The 24,961-nt window shown below is 42.1% G+C and overlaps 2 protein-coding genes across 3 annotated transcripts in view; both read right to left on the bottom strand.

Annotated features, from left to right (window-relative positions):
• fnip1 (folliculin interacting protein 1) overlaps window positions 1-4,443 on the bottom strand; it is an 87,585-nt gene extending 83,142 nt beyond the window's left edge. For both annotated transcript variants that reach the window (XM_067996169.1, XM_067996170.1), the window contains exon 1: window positions 4,310-4,443. In XM_067996169.1, the coding sequence (XP_067852270.1) occupies window positions 4,310-4,398 (89 nt within the window). In that variant the 5' untranslated portion in view covers window positions 4,399-4,443. The remainder of the gene's footprint in view (window positions 1-4,309) is intronic.
• Window positions 4,444-10,066: 5,623 nt separating this feature from the next.
• The window catches only part of LOC137332202 (meiosis-specific kinetochore protein-like), a 93,854-nt gene continuing 78,959 nt past the window's right edge, over window positions 10,067-24,961 (bottom strand). The window contains exons 14-15 of the mRNA XM_067995898.1: window positions 20,075-20,201; window positions 10,067-10,191 (exon numbers count right to left, since the gene is read on the bottom strand). Of these exons, the coding sequence (XP_067851999.1) occupies window positions 10,166-10,191; window positions 20,075-20,201 (153 nt within the window). The 3' untranslated portion in view covers window positions 10,067-10,165. The remainder of the gene's footprint in view (window positions 10,192-20,074; window positions 20,202-24,961) is intronic.

The raw sequence follows: 24,961 nt of genomic DNA, 5'->3' as shown, positions 1-24,961 counted from the left end.
CCTTGGCGAGTTGCTGCAGTGCATCCTGTGGATGGTACACACTGCAGTCACAGTGCGCCGGTGGTGAAGGGAGTGAATGTTTAGGGTGGTGGATGGGGTAGCAATCAAGCGGGCTTCTTTATCTTGGATGGTGTCGAGCTTCTTGAGTGTTGTTGGAGCTGCACTCATCCAAGCAAGTGGAGAGTATTCCATCACACTCCTGACTTGTGCCTTGTAGATGGTGGAAAGGCTTTGGGGAGTCAGGAGGTGAGTCACTCGCCGCAGAATACCCAGTCTCTGACCTGCTCTCACAGCCACATTATTTATATGGCTGGTCCAGTTAAGTTTCTGGTCAATGGTGACCCCCAGGATGTTGATGGTGGGGGATTCGGCGATGGTAATGCCGTTGAATGTCAAGGGGAGGTGGTTAGACTCTCTCTTGTTGGAGGTGGTCATTGCCTGGCACTTATCTGGCGCAAATGTTACTTGCCACTTATGAGCCCAAACCTGGATGTTGTCCAGGTCTTGCTGCATGCGGGCTCGGACTGCTTCATTATTTGAGGGGTTGCGAATGGAACTGAACACTGTGCAGTCTTCAGCGAACATCCCCATTTCTGACCTTATGATGGAGGGAAGATCATTGATGAAGCAGCTGAAGATGGTTGGGCCTAGGACACTGCCCTGAGGAACTCCTGCAGCAATGTCCTGGGGCTGAGAAGATTGGCCTCCAACAACCACTACCATCTTCCTTTGTGCTAGGTATGACTCCAGCCACTGGAGAGTTTTCCCCCTGATTCCCATTGACTTCAATTTTACGAGGGCTCCTTGGTGCCACACTCGGTCAAATGCTGCCTTGATGTCAAGGGTTCTGGTTCAGTCTAAGTGACAGCAGCGATCAAAGCAGTGTTAATACAGAAAGTTGGACGGCACCATTGATTTTAATGGGGCAGAGCTATGATAATAGGACTCTCACTCTTTTTTCGAGGGTCATGGCGGAGCAGTGCAGAGGGTCCCAGAAAACGTGAGTGGCGCAAATAACGGCTTAAGTCACCTACGCCACAATTTCCTGGAAAATTTGTGCTGTAGTAATGACATACATTGTAGGATACTATGGCGCTAGTTTCCAGCAAGTTCAACCCAAGATCATAAGACTCCAGAGCCAAATGGTGTAGAGGGAAAATCATGGAATGTATAATTGTAGATGGAAATCAGGTTAACAACAAAAAAAGTCTATAGCATTGCTATTGTCAGTTAATGTGGCTTTATTAGATCACTATCTAAAAATGTATAATCATGGCCATTTGGGAACAGGCTGTAATTTTCCCAACGGGTACAAATGACACCATAAGCCATGAGAGCAAAGCAGAGGTAGTTTGTAGATATGAGTCCTGAGATTAGATTTTTTTTTAAATTATATTTCTTTGGAACACTGAGTTAAAAATAGTGTTGTGCCTTCACTACAGAAACTGGCCATTTGATTTACAGGAGAATATAATGAAGGAATGAAGGAATTACTTAGCAATTCTAAAGATAGATTAAGGGCAGAGACAAAACCTACATACAGGGCTGTTAATATATAGTAAAACTCATCAAGAGAAGAATTTATCCCAATCCATCCATATTCAGATATAATGAAAAACATTAATTTCAGCCATTATACAAGGATCACAATTATATGACAGTCAACATTATGCTGACATGTTCGATACAAAGGTGACCAAAAATTAAAGCTGCTACATATAATTACATACTGTAGATTGGTTTAACATTTTACAGTCTGAATTGAGAAAATTAAATGCCTTTCTACACTTACGAGCTCACAGTGAAACAATATCACTATATGGTTCACTCCACCCTCATTTCCTAGCCTTTAAGGACATACTTTCTAAGGCTCATTGTATTCTTTTCCAATAGGTTCCCACACCATGCAACATAAATGTTCAAAAGAATGGGTGACTTGCTCTTGGCTTCTACAATGCCAATGTGAAACCTGATGCTGAGCAAACATGATACCTGAGGAAAGACTTCTCTCCAATTTTCATCATCTTCTCGGTGGGAAGGCGTTTAGCCTTGGCTTTGGGGGGGGGGGAGGGGAATGAAAGGGGGCAAAGGGGTAGGGGATGAAAAAAATCTCAGATGTGACCTTATGCTGAGCAATAGACACATACTGGGCAACCACGCTGGCTTTTTTCTTTAAAAAAAGGAGCTAATTTACAGCAAAACAATTACAACCACTGGCACATTAAGGAAGCAAAAACCTTAACAGAATATTTCATAAGGCCCTTAACGTACTAGGTTCTAAACCTCAGCCATAAGGGAAAGAGAGAATCAATAGGACTACTCACACACCTCCTAACCAGTTCATAGCAGCACTGGCAGAGACTGGAACAGGTCATCGGTTTGTTTGAAAAATTCAGGCGGATCAATTAAACAAAAGTACACCCGAGCACTGCAAGGTCCTCAAATATTTTCCTAACAGTAATCCCCAATCACAACAAGATGTTCTCCTTTTCATTCGTTAAAAACTCCCATAGACATCGGAGATCATATGCTAGGATTGAAAAAAAGCTTAGACACAAAGTGAAAATGACATGATATCTGAAATTACTATTATAAAGCAATAGAATCAGGCAGTTATTTTACAAAAGACAAGGTGGATCCTTTTCTTCAAGTACACAACAATCTAAAAAATAAATCAATTTCAATTGTCAAGCTTTCTATTTGGGTGTAGGCTGATTTACCCCCATTTGTATCACAAGTCAATCATCACAGTAGATATATCCTCCTTTGAAAAAAATTGGAGGTGGTATTAATAACATTCCTTTAAAAAAAACTGCCATAACCCATCTTTTGTTTCAAATACATGAGAGGTTTAAATGTTTAACAACACTCGGGAGGAGAAATTCAATTTTATTTTATTATATTCTATCATAAATGTTGTTTAACGATTTACAGGAAGCCAAATTATACTTGAACAATTAGTTGTGCAATATACTTTAGGAATGAAATATTAAGTTTATTGAAATTCTAGTAGTCATCACAGCTGTCAGATCCTGTCCTCACCCGACATCAACACACACCCACTCCCAATGGAGGTCACTAGATAACAGTCACGAGTGAGAACTAGGACTGATTTTCCCCCCACCACCCCCAAACTGAGGAGTATGAAGTCCAATTGTAACGTTCCTACTACTACCCTTGCTGAGATCGGCTAAATCAGTATAGACGAGAGATTCAATCTGAGTCCCTCCTTGTCTGCATAATAGTGTCATGAGAAAAATGTACTTTGGGAAACATTTAGCATTTACATTAATTCCCACTCTTCAACAGGTCCTTTTGTGGAAGTTCCCTTTTAGTGACAGGGTCCTTATGCCTTAAACCAAGGTGCAAAATGCTGTTGAATTCTAAATCTGGAAACGATTAAACATTACTTCATTTAAAATACACGTTTCTGTTAAATTCTCTACTTAAACCCAGCTAATTTTCCACTTCACTGCAACATAAATCTACTTCAAGTTTGTTGTGCATTGCATCTGTCAATATTGGTATTAGTTCCCATAAGAGCGTTTACTATAATGCAGCTCCTGCGACTCCATTAATTATCTACGTTCAGTACAGTGTAGGTTTAAAGAGGAAATAAATAGTAACTAATCCACGATTCATCTTGCTTGTGGATGCTCAGCTGGTACGACGTCAGGGAAAAAAACGTTAACAAAAAAGTGCTCAGCATGAAAACTGCATTATTTGGGCGATGATGTGCGTCATAGTTAATTTAAAAAAAACATAATCCTGAAACGGATCATACATCCGAAACCACATCGACCCACGGTGAACAGCATCGTGAATATTTTAATATCAAGATGGTTCAAAAAGGCGGGTATCAAACTCAATGCAACCAAGTCAGTTTATTTTCGCATTTGTTTCTACTCAGGATTCCAGCAAAGTGTTTTTGATTTTCAGCCAAGTCCTTATCACATTAATTGTCTCAAGATGAAAAAGCACGTGTAGGTCCACCCACCCACTAAAAAAAAACGACACGTACAGAAACGTCCTCCCCCCACCCCAAACAAAAATGAAGCAAAGAACGACAGTAAACCAGTTTTCAAAAATAAACACCCTGATCAAATTGCAAATATCAAAAGACAGAAAGAACACAAAGAAAAGAATGCATCAATTCAGTGCTGGGATACACTTCCGTATTTTGGATACATTATATCTGCCAGCGCTGCGCTACAGTCAGTGACTGTATCATTTCAACTATCGATACTCTTTGGTGCAATTCTTCTGTAAAGGAGGAGGGTATGAAAACACAAACAATTGCAATTCTTACCTGAAGGAATTATCTTCCTTCGAACCTTTGGTAGGGGAAGTCAACTCATTTCGCTTATTGAAGAGTTTCTGAAATAAAGTCGGTGGCATTTTTCCTGTAGGTGTGAGAATCGTAAAAAGGCACTACCCCAACGAGCTTCACTGTCATATGACTGAGGCTGGCTCGCAGCCGCCGCTTCAGGGAAACTCCAAACAACTTCTCTCATTGGCCCTCTGTCGACAGACCAACTCTGTACCGAATGCAATTATTGGCTGCCTTACGTCGTATAACCACATGCTTAATGATTTTTTTTAATGTTTTGGTTCTTGTTAGGGGTGTGTTCAATGTGTACATGGAGCTAGCTTTTCTGATCTCACCCTGCAGTAAATACTTAAAACTTGATGACAATTCTTAACACTATTAACGGTTTATCGGTTAGCATATTGCTATGCATTGCCGAAACACAGCAAAATAAATTTTCTTCGCCAATCTGCTGTTTTGGAACTGCAACACTGCAAATAGATTAAGATGCATTTTTTACACGCTCGTCCCACAAACCACAGAGGGTGGGGACAGTTGGGAGTGATGTGCCGCTGTCTACACAACTGAATAGTTTCATCACGAAATAGGGCTGGGGATGGGAAAAAAATTGCAACAGCAATTTTAAGATTTAACCAAGGGAAAATATTTCACCTTACAGAATCAGAATTTTATAACACAGGATACAATTCAGCCCATCACCCTATGCCAGCTCTCTTAAGAGTTATCCACTTAGTCTCTTTCCCATATCGTTTTAAAAATTTTAAATATTTAACCCATTTCCCTTTTAAAAGTTAATGTGGATTCTACTTGCACTCCTGTTTTTCATAGGCTGTTTCAGGTCCCAACAATTCTCTGCATAAAAAAACTATCCTTCACCTTTGGTGATCATCTTAAAATTCACACCCTCTAGTTACCAATTCATTGGCCAGTGAGAAATCTTTTCCCTACTTATCAAAACCCCAAATAATTTTGAACAGCTCCACAAAAATCTCCTCTAAACCTTCTTTGTTCTAATAATAAGAGCCCCACTTTCTCAAGTATCCATTTTAAAGGTCCTCATCCCTGATATCATCTTAGCGAATCTCTTCTGCACCTCTCCTTCCTAAGGGTGCTGAACACTGGACAATATTCCAACTCTGCCTTAACCAATAATTTGTATTGGTATAATTTTACCTCTTGCTTTTATACCAAATACCCCTCTTTATAAAACTTAGCATCTGATGAGGTAAATTTTCAATGTGTCAACCGGGTATAAAACCAGTGTTGCAAATTGTCCACCCATTATAGAAATTGGACAATTTTTATTTCCAATAGAAATAAAAATCATATGGTTTCTATAATGGGCAGACGATGCACAACAGCAGTTTTATGCAACAGCAACAAATTAAAAATATTCCCATATTTCTTATACAACTTATCCTACCACTTTTAATGATTGGCGTATCTAAACCCCTAAGTTTCTCTGCTCCTCTACTCTTGTTAAAGTTTTACCTCAAACGTTACACAATTAAAATTGCTGAGAACGCGAAACTGAGTGGTGCAGGAAGCATACTATCCCCTGGCTTGAATTTGACTGAGATGGATGGGATAAACATCCCATCTCTTTAATAGCTGTAAAGGTCCTTCTCAAAATGAGCTGGGACAGTCTCAACTCAGTTCCTGGTGTATCCAGGCCCATAACCAAAACTGTCCACAAAATGGCACTCTCATTCAAGCCACAAGAACACCTGGTGTATGAAATCAAAATTTCATTCGGAATGGGAATTTGGCCACAGGAGGCTGTAGCTGGGGCCCATGGGAATGGTCCCCGGCAGTTAGTGGGTTCAGGGAGGGCTGGAGATTCCCTTGCATTATGCGATCGGGGGAGACCATGGACTCATTGAGGGGGCTGGGGTGGGGGGGGGGAACCACTCCTCTTCCTCCTGGCTCACATGGAGTTCAAAGAGAAGGAAGTTTTTAAAACTTATCTTGGCCTTTTCTGGCCAGTTGGCTCCTCCCACCACGTTTCTACTGCCATGCAGCAGACAGTGCGGGACTTGCCCTGCCTTGATGTTAATATTACGTTTCGACGCCAATGACCTCATCAGGCCAGGACTTCTGAATCTTAAGTAGGCCTCCAGCTGCTTTTAGCAGGAGCAGAATCAACGGCATTAATGTTGTGGCAGCCAGCTGGGGATTGGTTTTGAGATTTTAACCCCTCTTCTGACCCTTTCCTGCCCATCGGGGAGGGGGGGGTTAAAATCAAGGCCTATATTTTTGCAACAAAAAGAGGGTGGCTCCCTCCAAAATTGAGAGATTTTGTATGTCTGCATCTATTTAACAGAGTTGGGATGCTTGGATAAAATACAAGGAGTTTTAAAAAAAATTTCATAAGGCTGTACAAAAACCTTGTTGGCACAAAGTGGTGTCTTGGCAATTCACCCAGGGCAAAAGATCTGTTGCTGCCATTTCTTTTTAAACTAGAAAGTGTGGTTTCTGTGCAAGGTGTCCAGAAATTTCCCAGAGTTAAACTGAACACAAAAATTGTTTATTTTAAAGTTTTTTTTTTGCACTTGATGTAAAGGCATTCATTATTGATGTTAAGGTTTTTGATAAATTTTCATAAGGAAAGCAGATCTCAAAATACAAGTTATGATCCCAGCAGTATCCTGCTCCTTGCCTGGTTTTTGCCTTGGCAGGATACAGCAATGCTAGTGGGCTAAAAGTGACTAATTTGACAGCAAGATAATAGGCCATTCTTGCACATCTCCTAGTGCCCAGTTACAAAACTGTAGTGGTGAAGGCACATGGGAGGACTATGAGTTTTTGATGTACAGATCAAAGGCAAGCATAGCTAGTAATGTCTCACTATTTAGCTGAGAGTTCCTAACTGATCACAGAGCATGAAGTCTGGAGAAGGCATCTTTCTCAGTAAATTTGCTGCTATTATTTCTCCTATGTTTCCTAATGTATGATACATAATACATTGCAAAATTTCACCATGTTATCAAATGACAAGCATTCCTTCTATGCTCAATTTGCAACATTCCCCCAGCTGTGCCTTATTGAGGAGAGATTTTTTTTCCCCTGCCTTTTACTCCTGAAACAGGCACATACAATGAGATGCAGACCTACAGGGATCAGCAGCAGCCTTCCAGTACCTTGTCCAACAGTCAAGTCCAATTCTGTCCTCACCCAATGTGCCATGCACATCTAATAAAGATCTAAAGCAGGTAACTTGGCTGGTTCTCAGCCCCACAGATGTCAAAGCCCAGGGGCACTGAAATCAATTGTAGTAGCTCAATCTCTCTCTCAATCCTACAGCTTCAATAACTGACAAATAATTCTTTACAGAAAGGAAATAAGAAAATAGGATGGGTCCAAATCCTATGATGAAGTCTGCAATTATTCTGGCAATCATCTATCCTCATATGAACTTCTGTAGCATTTAACCAAGTCTGAACTGATAAATCCCTCAGCATAACATGCTTTAGATTGTGAGCTGATTGTTTTTTCAATTTTCACATACCAATTTGAAACAAATCTATGAGAGGAGTAGATAAGGGAAAAATAAACCCTTCCAAACTCAGCAGCCACCCTCCCCACCCCATCCCCCACAAAAAACAATCCATTAAATTTAAATATGATTTTGATTATACAGTGGTTACATACCACTCCCATCTCAATTTAGATTAAATTGCTAAACAAAACACAGGAAAATGTCGATTACTGTATTTACCTATAGGTGTAGTCATCATTCTTCAAATAAAGGATAGACTTCACATGGGTAAAACATAATATCGAACTGGGACAAGTCAATATTGCCTTTAAGTATTGACCTTTTAAAGGAATATATTCCATGATAAAGAAGTGTTTAAAGGAGTTTTATTACGTTTAATACAATACATCCTCTATCTATCAGTATGGAAGATATTGCATTTTTGGATCATTTCACCCCCCCATACTTTAGTTTTTTTTTTAAATACCCCTACCTTAGATCACCCTTACAGGCAAGTTCCAACTCCTTATGCCATCTTTACGTCTTCGTATCTGGATAAGCTATTGGTAACATATTCTTTCTATTACTTATTTCAGCTACTAAAATTATCTTATGCTTCCAAAAGCCCTCTCTATATAAAAGAAATCCCTCTATCTAGTTCCTTGAAAGAAAAAGTTTCAATCTAAATGCCAAGTTATTCTTTTCGAAATAGCCTTTGCGTGCAATTTTTTTTTGTATTTCTTATGACTGCAGGAGCTGTGCTAGTCTGAACTACATCTCCTGGAAGTTCCAAACTGACTCAAAGCTTAGAACAGTTACAGCTCCTTAAATATCCCTACAAACAGTTCCCAGGGCTTCATGGATTTAAATACCTGTTAACCACATTCGAAAATAACTGTCTGTCATACACATAACTGAACAAATCACAATATATTTATTCAAAAGTAGCTTGGTTCTTTTAACAAGCTTTACAGACAACCAACAAGACTTGCAACATTTGTATACAATTAAGCATTGGGGCAAGATTATGAGTGTAGCTAGTTTTTTGAAAATAACTACTTATGGCTAGTGAGTGCTTTAAAGGGACCTCTACAAAAATGAAAGAACTGCTTCATTTTTAATTACAGAGGTTGCCTGCTGAATGGATAACAAAACACATTATCTGATCTAACCAGTGATGATTTAAAGGGTAAGATGCCTTTAAAATTAATAAAACTATTAAAACAGAGCTATTTATACGTAACATATAAATTAGGTCAGCTACTGAAATTTCAATTCCAGAAGCTCAAAAGAAGTAGGCACAAAGTATGCACGTCAGCAAGGACAGGAGTGAAGACTTTATCCTCCAGTTTGAACAAGAGATCTATACCTGAAGTGTTAACCTATTATTTAGCTTTTCATCTACTGATGGACCTGATGTATCTTCCAGCAATTTCTATAATTAATTTCATATTTTTTTTTCTATTTTCTATTCCTGTAAATGGATTTGGAAAATGAAACAAGATGCTTGGCAAGACAAACTAAGCAGGTCAGAGTCGTCTTTTAAAATTGTGTTTTTGTAATATTTGATTAGGAGACCCAATAGTGAGAGTCATCTGGTACTGCAAGCGTCAGCATATGGCTCAACAAACTACATGATGGCAGGGGTGTCACAGCACATTTGTACACTTACAGATAAGCCCAGAATGACAAGATGTAGGTTCATGCATGTAATCTTTTTTTCCACAGCAAGATCAATTTGAACTATGGTGTTGATGCAAGTCAGAGAACTATAAAAATTTGAAGGATGGGGCAGTCACTCTTGGCTATTCTCATGAACCTTCTGGTATCTAGTTGCCGAGTAGCAATACAATAACTTGAACAGACCTACACACCCTCTTGGGGCCTAAACAGAGGGAAAGAGAGAAAAGTTATATAAAACACCAATTAACTGTTTCTCTTCCTCTCACACCCCAAAAACACTGTTGTATAGAGCATCATACTAGATTACATTTGTAGTTTTTAATATCTATAATCAGTTGTCATTCTAATTTTCATCAGACTGGACCTCCAACATACAAAAAAGTTTTAAGTCTTTGCAATATTTAATTAGAAGATACATTTTATTTTTTCAAACATTTATGTAACAATTACATCTTTTCCATGTATAAATTAAGGATTTATTAAACCTTTTCATTACATAAATAATCATTTACTAGACATTTTTTATTCCATACATAAATTAAGCAGTTACTAGAACTTTTTTTTTCATTCTACTGTCAAATTAAGCATTTACCAGACACCTGACAAATTATTTGAAAAAAATTCCAGAGTTTACAGATACAATGTAGCATTTTCAAAATCTTGAACAGGCATAATCATTTAGATAACTCAATAATAATGTCTGCAAGAAAAAGAAACACAAAATATTAGACTTACGAAAAAAATCTCAAAATATTTCAATTAAATCAAAATGGTGTCCAATTTTCCTTCTTTACTACAGGAGGCAGTCTCCCGCTAAGTTATATGCCAAGAAATATCTTTCATAGCAAAAACAGAAACTGCTGAAATTACACAGCAGGTTTATCAGCATCTTAAAAAAGAAAAAAAAAACAGGCTAATGTTTCAAGTGTGGACCCTTAGACAGAACCAACAAAGTTCTGATGAAATATCTATATTCAAAACCTTAAACTAGCTTTTTTTCTTTTCAGATCCTGATGGATCGTCTGTGTATTTCCAATAGTTTGTGTTTTTATTTCAGATTTCCAGAACTTGGAATTTTTGTTTCTTTTTACTTTTTATTATTATATTTTTAATAATAGATACATAAATGTTTTCAGCATTGCAGTGGTCTAGTTCTATGGCATCAGTTTTTTTTAAAAAAGTGTGACGGGTTCCCTAAAGGGCTTCCTTATAATTCTGGGGAAGCCCATTATTTACACATTTCCAGGCTTGAATCCTCTATGAATGAGTCCACAGCTTCTCTCCTTGCTGATCATTCTCCACCAGGACCAAACGCACAGAGTATAAGGAACAAATTGAATGAATTGCAGGCGCAAATTCAACTTAGAGGGTACAACATGGTAGCCATTACTGAGACATGGCTGCAAGACAGTCAGGACTGGGAACTGAATATACCAGATTATAAGGTCTATAGGAAGGATAGGGAATCTGGTATAGGGGGAGGAGTAGCCTTAGTGATTAAGGATGAAATTACTTCAATTATAAGAGAGGATTATAACGAGAGGTAAGCAGGCAATGGAGATATTATGGGTAGAAATAAGAAATAGGAAAGAATTTAAGACTGTAGTGGGAGTTGTGTATTGGCCCCCTGGTAGCAGCTGTGAAGTGGCAGAATGTATAAATTCAGAGATTAGACAAGCATGTAGCAAAGGCAGAGTGGTTTTAATGGGGGAGTTTAACTTTCATATAGATTGGTATAAGCAGACAAGCTCATATCAGAAAAGTAGTGAATTTCTTGTGTGTTCAGGACAGCTTTCTGCAACAATATGTCCTAGAACCAACAAGGGGGAAGACCATATTAGATTTAATAATGAGTAATGAGCCAGATTTAGTTAACAGCCCAACAGTGAATGAACATGTATCTAATAGCGATCATAATATGATAGAGTTCAATGTTGTGTTTGAAAGGGAGAAACCTGTAACAGCTACTAAGATTCTAAATTTAGGTAAGGCTGACTTCAATGGGAAGAGACAGAGACTATCCACAGTAAACTGGGCAAAACTATTAATGGATAAAACAACAGAAGATCAGTGGGAGGTGTTCAAAAAAGAATTTATAAGAACTTAAGAAACATAAGAAATAGGAGCAGGAGCAGGCTATATGGCTCCTCGAGCCTGCACCGCCATTCAATAAGATCATGGCTGATCTTCTACCTCAACTCCACTTTCTCGCCCAATGCCCATATGCCTTGATTCCCTTAGTGTCCAAAAATCTATCGATCTCAGTCTTGAATATACTCAACGACTGAGCATCCACAGCACTTTTGGGTAGAGAATTCCAAAGATTCACAACCCTCTGAGAGAAGAAATTTTTCCTCATCTCAGTCCTAAATGGCCGGCCCCTTATCTTGAGACTATGAACCCGAGTTCTCGACTCTCCAGCCAGGGGAAACAGCCTCTCAGCATCTACCCTGTCAAGCCCTCTAAGAATTTTATACATTTCAATGAGGTCACCTCTCTTCTCATGGCCTCCTTCTGTGCTGTAAATTTCTATGATTTTAAACTCCAGAGAATATAGGCCCATTCTACTCAATCTCTCCTCATAGGACAACCCTCTCATCCCAGGAATCAATCTAGCGAACCTTCATTGCACACCCTCTAAAGCAAGTATATCCTTCCTTAGGTAAGGAGACCAAAACTGTACACAGTACTCCAGGTGTGGTCTCACCAGAGCCCTATATAATTGCAGCAAGACCTCCTTACTCTTATACTCCAACCCCCTTGCAATAAAGGTTAACATACCATTTGCCTTCCTAATTGTTTCCTGTACCTATATGTTAACTTTCTGTGTAGAAAGACACCCAAATCCCTGACTACCAACATTTCTTAGTTTCTCACCTTTTAAAAAATATTCTACTTTTCTATTCTTCCCATCAAAGTGGATAATTTCATATTTCCCCACATTATACTCCATCTGCCACCTTCTCGCCCGCTCACTTAACCTGTCTATATCCCTTTGCAGCCTCTTTGTGTCCTCCTCAGCTTACTTTCCCACCTAGCTTTGTATTGTCAGCAAACTTGGATACATTACACTCGGTCCCCTCATTTACGTTATTGATATATATTATAAACAGCTGAGGCCCAAACACTTATCCTTGTGTCACCCCACAAGTTACAACCTGCCAACCCGAAAATGACCCTTTTATTCCTACTCTCTGTTTTCTATCCGTTAACCAATCCTCAATCATGCTAATCATAGAATCATAGAAAGGTTACAGCACGGAAGGAGGCCATTCGGCCCATCGAGGCCGTGCCGGCTCTATGCAAGAGCAATCCAGGTATTCCCACTCCCCTGCCCTATCCCCTTAACCCTGCAAATTTGTTTTACTTTCAAGTATTTATCCAGTTCCCTTTTGAAGGCTATGATTGAATCTGCCTCCACCACCCCTTCAGGCAGTGCATTCCAGATCCTAACCACTCGCTGTGTTAAAATGTTTGTCCTCATATCACCTTTGGTTCTTTTGCTAAACACTTTAAATTTATGCCCTCTATTTCTTGACCCTTCTGCCAATGGGAACAGTTTCTCTCTATCTACTCTGTCTCGGCCCCTCATGATAACGAATACCTCTATCAAATCTCCTCGCAATGTTCTTTGTTCCAAGGAGAACAACCCCAACTTCTCCAGTCTATCAACGTAACTAAAGTCTGTCATCACTGGAATCATTCTAGTAAATCTCTTCAGTGCCTTCTCTAAAGCCTTCACATCTTTCCTAAAGTGCAGTGCCCAGAACTGGACACAGTACTCCAGTTGTGGCCGAACCAGTGTTTTATAAAAGTTCATCATGACTTCCTTACTTTTGTACTCAATGCCTCTATTTATAAAGCCCAGGATCCCATATGCTTTTTAACTGCTTTCTCAACTTGCCCTGCCACCTTCAACGATTTGGCACATATACCTCCAGATGTCTCTGTTCCTGTACCCATTTTAGAATTGTGCCCTCCAGTTTATATTGCCTCTCCTCATTCTTCCCACCAAACTATATCACTTTGCATTTTTCTGCATTAAATTTCATCTGCGATGTGTCTGCCCATGCCACCAGCCTGTCTACATCCTCTTCAAGTCTATCAATATCCTCCTCAATGTTTACTACCCTTCCAAGTTTCGTGTCATCTGCAAATTTGGAAATTGTGCCCTGTATACCCAAGTCCAAGTCATTAATATATATCAAGAAAAGCAGTGGGCCCAGCACCAACCCCTGGGGAACACCACTGTACACCTTCCTCTAGTCTGAAAAACAACCATTCGCCACTACTTTCTGTTTCCTGTCCCTTAGCCAATTCTGTATCCATGTTGCTACTGTCCCCTTTATTCCATGGGCAGCAATCTTGCTGACAAGCCTACCATGCAGTACTTTATCAATCGCCTTTTTGAAAGTCCATATAGACCACATCAACTGCATTGCTCTCATCTACCCTCTCTTGCCTCATCAAAAAACTCAATCAATTTAGTTAAACACCATTTGCCTTTAACAAATCTGTGCTGGCTTTCGCTAATCAATCCACACTCGTCCAAGTGACTGTTAATTCTGTCCCGGATTATCGTTTCTAAAAGTTTCCCCACCACCGAGGTTAAAATGACTGGCCTATAGTTGCTGGGTTTATCCTTACACCGTTTTTTGAACAATATATTGAATATGTTATCCCCAATCCCATGAGCTCTAATGTTGTGTAACAAGGTTTAATGTGATACAGTACCAGTTTGTACCCCTAAGGGGCAAGAGCTCTACTTGCCAAAAAAAACAGCCATGGATGACAAAAGAGGCAAGGGACAACATGAAATTAAAAGAAAAAACATACAAAAATTCAAAAAAAAGCACAGATCCTGGTGACTGGGAGAGGTACAAAGAACAGCAAAGGGTGACAAAACAGATAGTAAGAGCTACAATGAAAGGAGTATGAAAAGAAACTTGCAAGAGATATCAAAATTAACACAAAAAGTTTTTACAATTACATAAGGAAAAAGAGGGTGAGCAAGAGCAATGTGGGCCAATGCTAGAATCTAACACCAGGGGCCTGATTTTAGCAGGCCTGCGGGTTTCCGGCGGGTTGGGTTTCGGGTGCGTGGCCTCCGCGCCCGGTGAAATTAGTGGGTTGCCCGCGCGATCGTGGCAGGCAATCCACTAATTGGAATCATTTACCTGCTCCTCCGGGGTCCGCGCTGCTGGTCTGCGCGTCGGGCGGGCTGCGCATGCGCAGTACGATCTGTCAGCTGGTGGCTCTCTAGTTAAAGGGGCAGTCCTCCACTGACAGATGCTGCAACCAATGGAACAAATTACAGCATGGAGCAGCCCAGGGGGAAGGCTGCTCCCAATTTAATGATGCCTCACCCCAGGTATCATCAGATGGAGTGAGGAGGAGGGGGAGGGCAGAGATCTTCCACTCGGCGGGCGGGAGGAAGCGGCCTGCCTCTGCCACCAAGAAGGCCTGGCTCGAGGTGGCAGAGGGGGTCACCTGCACCACCAACATATCGCCCACCTGCATACAGTGCAGGAGGCGCTCCAATGACCGCAGTAGGTCAGCCACAGTGAGAACACTTATTCTTTCCCCTACACTCAGTCTGCCACAACACCGCCCCCACCCCACATCTCCTTCGGCACCGCCAACACTACTCTGTCACATCACCCCTCATACCCACTCAAACCCCATCCTCATCTTACCTGCACCTACTCACCTCGCCAGTACTCATCCCGCCACTACCACTCAACCCAATCCTCATACAATCTCATGGCTTTATCTCATACTCACCCTCTCGTGCATCTCTTTCACGGCCAGCCTCTCTCAACCTGCCACTACCTGTGCTGCAGCCACAGGACATGCATCACATATGTGCAGTAGGCAGCGTAAGGCAAACGTGTCGTGAGCATGAAGGGGATGCACAAGGGTGTTTGAGGGTTTGTCATGGTTGTTACTTATATTGAATTTCTGACCAACGCACATTACATATTATATTGGCACCACTACTGCCATGTCTCCGCGAATCCTGTCTGTTGTGTGCAATAATGCCCGCTCCTGGGTATCACTATGAGGACCCACCACTGATGCCACCCATTGTGTTACTGCAGAGTAGGTGCAGGTGTATTTGCAGGGCTCTTCCGCGCAGACGAATGAGAGGCATCGGTGGTGTACCCGGCTGCACCCTGGAAGGATGCGGTGGAGAAGTTGTGGAGGGCAGTGGTGACTTTGGCAGCAACAGGTAAGCAGATGGTGCTGGGGCCAGCCAGGAGCAGCTCGGCATGAAAGAGCCTGCAGATCTCCACGACTACATGTCGAGTGAATCTGCGCCTCCGTGTGCACTGCTGCTCGGAGAGGTCCGGGGAGCTGCGCCTCGGTCTGTGGACCCTGTGGCGAGGGTAGTGCCCTCTGCGACGCGTCTCTCTCTGCGATAGCCCTCCCTCCTGCTGTACAGGTGGATGTGTCACAGCACTCTGTTGTGGAGCTCCACGTGTCAGAGGTGGACGGTGTGGATGGCGAGGCTGGTGATGTTGTTTGCCCTCCAAGGGGGTCATGACTGCAGCTACGATGGCCCCCATCCGCAATATGTACATCTGAGGGGGTCCGCAAGGTAGGCACATGTCTCCGGACCCCGGGGTGAGTGTGCAGGTTGGTCACTTTGACCGTCCGGAGGGGGGTGGTGGAGGCCACACTTTGTCCCAAGTGACAGAGCGGCCTCCTGCAATGGGTGAGGGTCTCCCCCCCCCCCCCCCCCCCCCCCCCACCTGTCAAATGGACCTTTGCAGCTGCCACAGGCTGACGGCTGCAACACGTCCAGTTCAACTAGGACTGTTTCCCCCAGTGTGTGAAACAGTCCCATGTTTCCCCAAAATTACACACAGTCCCTTAATCAGGTCAGTTAATGACCTGAACAAGCAAAATAAATAACCTCAAGTGGCATTCCGCTGGCTTTAATTGCCTGCGGGATTCCCACCAGCGGGGGCCACACACGCACCCCCGCACGTCATCGGGGAACCCGGAAGTGGGCGGGATGGTGGCGCGATCCGGTCACGTGACTGGATATCGGGATTTTCGGGGCCCCCCCCCGCTGGAAACCCACAGGAAACCCGACGGTAAAATCGAGCCCCAGATCTCATCATTTGCATCCTTGCAGTTCCGAATTCAGCCCCAGCTTCCAATTAACTTCCTTCTTCCAAGAAAGGACAAGATTCAATTCCAGCATTAAACTGAACATTAACTGTAGAAATCTATGAATAATCTCCTGGTGTACAAACTGAAAAGTTCAAAGCAGAAGGGTAACAATAGTTCGTTTCGTTTTATTTAATAAAAGTTAATAACAAAATAAAAACTCCTGTGAATATGAAAAAAAAGAGAAGTAACTGAGTCATGTTTTGTAAAACACCGACACCATAATCGCTGATGTAACAAGAACCACTTATTTCCTTCATTTATTGAGAACCCACAAAACATCCTCTGGAAACCCAAAAATACGGGAAACGCGGAGGTCAGGCTGAATTTAACGGCAGGCTCTCATTTGAATTTTTTTACTTCATTTGTCACCTGACAGCTGGCTCGATTGAAGGCTGGCTGGCTGTTGGGCAGGAAAGCCTGCGCTACAAGGCAACAGCCGGGTACCGCTGGGTACGGTCTCTGGCAATCAAAAAGATCAGGATCAGTGCGGGGTGGTCTCGGATTGCCAGATTTGGGGGGGGGGGGGAATGAGCAGAGAGGTCGCGCGGGGGTAGAGAGATATAAACAAGACAGTGAGTCTTGTTAAACCTTTTATGTGACATAAAAAAGAAATTAGGCGCAGATGGAAAACCAATAAGGAGATGGTTTAAGATCTCAGAGAAGCAACCAGTCAGTATTGGTTAGTTTGAAAGATGTTTTGGCTACTTAAGGAGTTAGTTGCAATATATATATAATTACATAACTCTTACTTATGAAAAATAACTTTGCATGGTAGACGCAGAGAAGATGTTTCCATTTGTGGGTGAGACAAGAACTAGGGGCCACAAGGGACCAAAGAAAAGACTGAATTGTTTGCCGAGCGGATGATCCATCTCGGCCTCCTCATGAGATCTCCACCATCACAGATACCAGTCTTCAGCCAATTCGATTCACTCCATGTGATATCAAGAAATGGCTGAGTGCACTGGATACAGCAAAGGCTATTGGCCCCAACAACATTCCGGCTGTAGTACTGAAGACTTGTGCTCCAGAACGAGCTGCGCCTCTAGCCAAACTGTTCCAGTACAGCTACAACACTGGCATCTACCTGACAAAGTGGAAAATTGCCCAGGTATGTCCTACCCACAAAAAGCAAGACAAATCCAATCCAGCCAATTACCGTCCCATCAGATTACTCTCAATCATCAGCAAAGTGATGGAAGGTGTCATCGACAGTGCTATCAAGCGGCATTTACTCACCAATAACCTGCTCAATGATTCTCAGTTTGGGTTCCGCCAGGACCACTTGGTTTCAAACCTCATTGTAGCCTTGGTCCAAACATGGACAAAAGAGGTGAATTCTGGAGGTGAGGTGAGAGTGACTGCCCTTGACATCAAGGCAGCATTAGACCGAGTGTGGCATTGAGGAGTCCTAGTAAAATTGAAGTCAATCTGAATCGAGGGAAAACTCTCCAGTGGCTGGAATCATACCTAGCACAAAAGATGGTAGTGGTTGTTGGAGGCCAATTATCTCAGCCCCAGGACATCGCTGCAGGAGTTCCTCAGGGCAGTGTCTGAGGCCTAACCATCTTCAGCTGCTTCATCAATGACCTTCCCTCCATCATAAGGTCAGAAGTAGGGATGTTCGCTGATGATTGCACAGTGTTCAGCTCCATTCTCAACCCCTCATATAATGAAGCAGTCCATGCTCGCATGAGGCAAGACCTGGACAACATCCAGATTTGGGCTGATAAGTGGCAAGTAACATTCACGCCAGACAAGGGCCAGGCAATGACCATCTCCAACAAGAGAATCTTACCACCTCCCCTTGACATTCAACGGCATTACCATTGCTGAATCCCCACCATCAATATCCTGGATGTTACCATTGACCAGAAACTTAACTGGACCAGCCACATAAATACTGTGGCTACAAGAGCAGGTCAGAGGCTGGGTATTCTCCAGCGAGTGACTCACCTCCTGACTCCCCAAAGTCTTTCCACCATCTACAAGGCACAAGTCAGGAGTGTGATGGAATACTCTCCACTTGCCTGGATGAGTACAGCTCCAACAACACTTAAGAAGCTTGACACCATCCAGGACAAAGCTGCCCGCTTGATTGGTACCCCATCTACCACCCTAAACATTCACTCTCTTCACCACCGGCGCACCATGGCTGCAGTGTGTACCATCCACAGGATGGACTGCAGCAACTTGCCAAAGCTTCTTCGACAGCAACTCCCAAACCTGCGAACTCAACCACCTAGAAGTACAAGGGCAGCAGGCACATGGGAACATCACTACCTGCACTTTCTCCTCCAAGTCACACACCATCCTGACTTGAAAATATATTGCCGTTCCTTCATCATCGCTGGGTCAAAATCCTGGAACTCCCTACCCAACAGCACTGTGGAAGAACCTTCACCACATGGACTCAAGAAGACAGCTCACCACCACCTTCTCAAGGGCAATTAGGGATGGGCAATAAATGCTGGCCTTGCCAGCTATGCCCACATCCTATGAATGAATAAAAAAAAAGATAGTCACTAATAAATCCATTAGGGAATTCTGGAGAAACTTCTTTACCCAGTGAATGGTTAGAATGTGAAACTCGCTGCCACAAGGAGTAGTTGAGGTGGCTGGTAAACATGCATTTGGAGGAAGTTAGATAAACACATGAGGGAGAAAAGAATAGAAGAATATGTTGATAGGGTTAGATGAAGTTGGGAGGGAGGAGGCTCGTGTGGAGCGTAAACACCGGCATGGTCCTGTTGGGCTGAATGGCCTGTTTCTGTGCTGTACATTCTATGTAATATTATTTTAAACTCACAGTGAGATCTAAGGCAATGCTCTGCCATTTTCAACCACTGAAGATTTTATGGAGGCATAAGTCCAGTACCTAAAAGCAATTACCAGTGAGAGTTTGCTGTTTCTTTTCCCAGGCATTACCTAATGCTTGCCTGGATACCAAAACAAGGATAAATATTATCCAGGTATGGGGATACAAAATAGTAATCTAAGATGATTTAAAAAATATCGATAAATGTAACAAGTATCAACAGGTTGCTGCATCGATTGATAAGTCCAATAGCACAATGGTAGCTTAACTAGCCTGAACTACTCGCCAACTGTAGAAACTAAATCGATATAGTGTAAATGCTTGATGCATGCTATCAGCTTGACATGGCATCAGCTGCAGTGTAACTGCAAGCTATTCAAACTTCCAGACTGCACATCCAAATGTAAGTGCTCATCTGACATTATGGCATGTGCTGCTCATGCAACCTAAAAGTTAAAAAAGTTAGCGGTGCACAAATAATTGGCTTTAACCTTTATGGATGCACTTAGATGGATTCAGAGGGAGGATGCAAACAGCCCTGGATAAACAGATATAGTGAACCTGGACATTTTGGGTCATTTACCTATAGGTGCATTTTCAAATGGTGCCCAAGGTTGCACATGTTCACACTGCCAAACTTTTGATGGTCGGTAACACACAGGAGCAAGGATGATACTGCAAATTGGTACTTCACCTTGTTGTTCCATTCTCTAGCAAGAATAAAAACAAAAATTAAAATTACTTTTCAAGTCAGCTTTAGAAATTCAGCTTCAATGCCCATCATAGATACTTTACTCCAAGTGATTATGGTCATGATCAGGGTTTTATCATTTTATTATTAGCACTTTTTATTAGTTTTGTATAAATTCTGAAAACTGTGGAGTCGTACAAAGATTGGCAGGCAAAACTGTAATTGAACAGAGGGCGGCCTTTAAGGAGGAGATGATTCCGGTACAGTCTTGTCACATTCCCAGGAGGCAGAAAGATTGGGCAACTAAAGCCAGAGCTCCCTGGATGACAAAAGAGACAGTGAGCAAGAAGAAATGGAAAAAAGGGGCATATGATGGATGTCAGCTTGATAACACAAGTGTGAACCAGGCAGAATATAAAAAGTTCAGAGGGGAAGTGAGAAAGGAAATAATAGGGGCAAAGAGTCAGTATGAGAATAGACTGGCGGCCAATATAAAATGGAATCCAGAAGTCTTCTACAGGCATGTAAACAGTAAACAGGTAGTAAGGGGAGGGGTGGGGCCGAATGGGAACATAAAGAAGATCTACTCATGGAGGCAGAGGGAATAGCCAAGATACTAAATGAGTACTTTGCATCTGTCTTTACCAAGGAAGATGCTGCTGCCAGAATCTCAGTAAAGGAAGATATAGTTGAGATACTGGATGAGCTAAAAATTGATAAAGAGGTACTTGAAAGGCCGACTATACTTAAAGTGGATAAGTCACCCGTTCCAGGTGGCACGCATCCTAGGTTGCTGAGGGAAGTAAGGGTGGAAATTGCAGTGGTACTGGCCATAATCTTCCAAACATCCTTAGATACGGGGGTGGTGCCAGAGGACTGGAGAACTGCAAATGTGACATCCTTGTTCAAAAAGGGTATAAGGATAAACCGAGCAACAATAGGCTAGTCAGTGTTAACCTCAGTGGTGGGGAAACTTTTAGAAACGATAATCCAGGACAGAATTAACAGTCATTTGGACGAGGGTGGATTGATTAGGGAAAGCCAGCACAGGTTTGTTAAAGGCAAATCATGTTTATCTAACTTAATTGAGTTTTTTGATGAGGTAACAGAGAGGGTAGATGAGGCCAATGTCGTTGATGTGGTGTTTCTGGACTTTCAAAAGTGTTTGATAAAGTGCCGCACGGTAGGCTTATCATCAAAATTGCAGTCCATGGAATAAAGGGGGCAGTAGCAACATGGATACAAAATTGGCTAAGGGACACGAAACAGAGAGTAGTGATGAACGGTTGTTTTTCAGACTGGAGGAAAGTATACAGTGGAGTTCCCCAGGGGTCAGTGATGGGACCACTGCTTTTCTTGATATATATTAATGACTTGGACTTGGGTATACAGGGCACAATTTCCAAATTTGCAGATGACATGAAACTTGGAAGGGTAGTAAACGGTGAGGAGGATAGTGATAGACTTGAAGAGGATGTAGACAGGCTGGTGGCATGGGCGGACACGTGGCAGATGAAATTTAATGCAGAAAAATGCGAAGTGCTACATTTCAGTAGGAAATGCAATATAAACTAGAGGGTACAGGAACAGAGAGATCTGGGGGTTTACGTGCACAAATTGTTGAAGGTGGCAGGGTAGGTTGAGAAAGCGGTTAAAAAAGCATATGGGATCTTGGGCTTTATAAACAGAAGCATGGAGTACAAAAGTATGGAAGTCATGATGAACCTTTATAAAACATTGGTTCAGCCACAACAGGAGTATTGTGTCTAGTTCTGGGCACCGCACTTCAGGAAAGATGTGAAGGCCTTACAGAGGGTGCAGAAGAAATTTACTAGAATGATTCCAGGAATGAGGGACTTTAGATACATGAATAGACTGGAGAAGTTGGGGTTATTCTCCTTGGAACAGAGATGGTTGCAAGGAGATGTGATAGAGGTATTCAAAATCAAGAAGGGTCCAGACAGAATAGAAAGAGAGAAACTGTTCCCAATGGCAGAAGGTTCAAGGACCAGAGGATATAGATTTAAGGTGATTGTCAAAAGAACCAAAAGTGACATGAGGAAAAACATTTTTACACAGCAAGAAGTTAGGATCTGGAATGCAGTGCCAGAGTGGGTGGTGGAGGTAGATTCAATCGTGGCTTTCAAAAGGGAACTGGATGAGTACTTGAAAGGAAAAAATTTGAAGGGCTGTGGGGAAAGAGTGGGGGAGTGGGACTAGCTGGATTGCTCTTGCATAGAGCCGGCGCGGCCTCGACGGGCTGAATGGCCTCCTTCCGTGCTGGAACCTTTCTATGATTCTAATAAACTGCACAATCTGAAAACCTCCTGGCTTGGATGAAACAGAGAAACCATATTGTTTTTACATCAGTGAACCTATAACTTTGACAATAGATATCATTTTGAATAAACACAAAAGACATGTATTGAATAAATTGGAAACATGACTTTCAAAACTATAGCTACTGTGTACAATAATCAGCACAAAAGGTTTAAAATATTTGCTTCCCATGCAATCATGCACAACGGATATGAGATATAGATTGTTTAGAGAACCTTACTTTATTTTACATGACTTCTGTAACTATTTGAGACAGACAAGTATAATTTTTTTCCATTAGAAATGGAGCTTTGTTAGGCACATAACAGAGTTTAATTAGAAGTAAATAGGAAGTAAGGATTGATATTGTCAAACAGGTAAGAAGTAAACTGCCAATGTTGGAAATACAGAGCAGGTCAGTTTGCTAAAAAGAAAAAAAAACAGGTTAATGTTTCAGTGTTAGATTCATCAGGATCTACATCCAAAATGTTATTCTGTATTTTCTCTTTTCAGTTGCTGACAGACCTGTGTATTTCCAGTATTTTCTGTTTTTATGAGTTATACACAGTTTACTACAAATATATCTGAACTATACCACTTGTTAAAAAATGTCTTATTTATTTCCTTGACTTAATGTTTAAAGGAGTTTATCTTGTAGCAATTTCCTAAATTACCCAGAAAGCTACATGAGAGTTACTTAATTTAATTTGGGAAAGAGTAAACGGAGATCTTCTGGAAGTGCCTGCAGCCTTTGACATGGTTGATCACACCATCCTTCTCCAACACCTCTCCTCCGTTGTCCAGCTGGGTGGGACTGCCCTCACCTAGCTCTATTCCTATCTATCCAGTCATAGCCAGAAAATCTCCTGCAATGGTTTCTCTTCCTACGCCTGTACGGTTATCTCTGGAATCCCCCAAGGATCCATCCTTGGCCCCCTCTTATTTCTCATCTACTTGCTGCCCTTCGGCGATATCAACCGAAAATACGATAGATTCCACGTGCGCACTGACGACACCCAGGTCTACCTCACCACCACCTCTCTCGACCTCTTCACTGTCCCTGATTTGTCAAGCTGCTTGTCCGACATCCAGTATTGGATGAGCAGAAATGTCCTCTTATTAAATATTGGGAATTTCGAAGTCATTGTCTTCGGTCCCCACTACAAACTCCATTTCCTAGCCACCGACTCCAATCCCCTCGCTGGTCACTGTCTGAGGTGGAACCAGACTGTTCACAATCTTGGCCTCCTATTTGACCCTAACTGAGCTTTCATCCCCATATCCTCTCCATCACCAAGACCACCTAATTCCACCTCTGTAATAGCACCCGTCTCCACCCCTGCCTCAGCTCATCTACTTCTGAAACTCACATCTACTGCTGAAACCCACATCTATGCCTTAGTTACCTCCAGACTTGACTATTCCAATGCTCTCCTGGCTGGCCTCCCACCCTCTGTAAACTTGAGCTCATCCAAAACACTGCTGCCCATATCCTAATTCGCACCAGGTCCTGTTCACCCATCACCCCTGTGCTCACTGACCTACACTGGCTCCCGGTCCAGCAACGCCTCGATTTTAAAATTCTCATCCTTGGGTTCAAATCCCTCCATGGCCTCGCCCCTCCCTACCTATGTAACCTCCTCCAGCCCTACTACCATCTGAGATCTCTGTGCTCCTGCAATTCCGGCTTCTCGCCCATCCCCGATTGTCATTGCTCCATCATTGGCGGGTGTGCCTTCAGCTGCCTAGGCCCTAAGCTCTGGAGTTCCCTCCCTAAACCTCTTCCCCTCTCTTCCTTTAAGTCACTCATTAAAACCTGTCCTAAGATCTCTTTATTTGGCTTGGTGTCAAATTTTGTCTGATAACGCTCCTGTGAAGTGTCTTGGGACGTTTTCACTACTGTAAAGGCACTATATAAATGTAAGTTATTGTTGATGTTGTTTAACACATAGAGGTAAAATCATGAGTTTTAATACAGCAGGGAAGTTTTTCCAAAAGCTTCTTATCTGAACAGATATGAAATAACCCTTCTAAAGGCTGTACTAGAGATTAGATAAACAATTTGTTATATTAAGAACTTTGTCAACTGTACAGAAACAGTTCCACTAAACTAGAACCTACTATGGGTGGTTAGCCCTTTATGACTAATGGCCCCAAATTTTCACACAGTGAGTTGCGTCATCGCAAGATGAGTTATGCCCGCTGATGGTCTGGAGAGCTTTTTGCACCAGTTTTGTGGGTCAACTCATTTTTATACCCATTTAGGAATCATTGGTGCAAACCCCGTATAAAACGGTAGTAAAATGATGGCATGCTTAGAAATTTGAGTGCAGATTTTAAAATGTCAATTCTGGCTGAAGATTGCAGCAGCGAGTTGCGGAAGCAGCAGGTAAGTACCAAAATGGTCACTCAGTTCATCGTCAAGTAGCTTGACTGAATGTTTCATGAATGTGCCACTTT

Source organism: Heptranchias perlo, chromosome 14 (genome assembly GCF_035084215.1).
Source record: "Heptranchias perlo isolate sHepPer1 chromosome 14, sHepPer1.hap1, whole genome shotgun sequence".
Lineage (NCBI taxonomy): Eukaryota > Metazoa > Chordata > Chondrichthyes > Hexanchiformes > Hexanchidae > Heptranchias > Heptranchias perlo.
The sequence above is the reverse complement of the archived record's forward strand: the minus strand, read 5'-3'. Positions and strand labels throughout refer to the sequence as shown.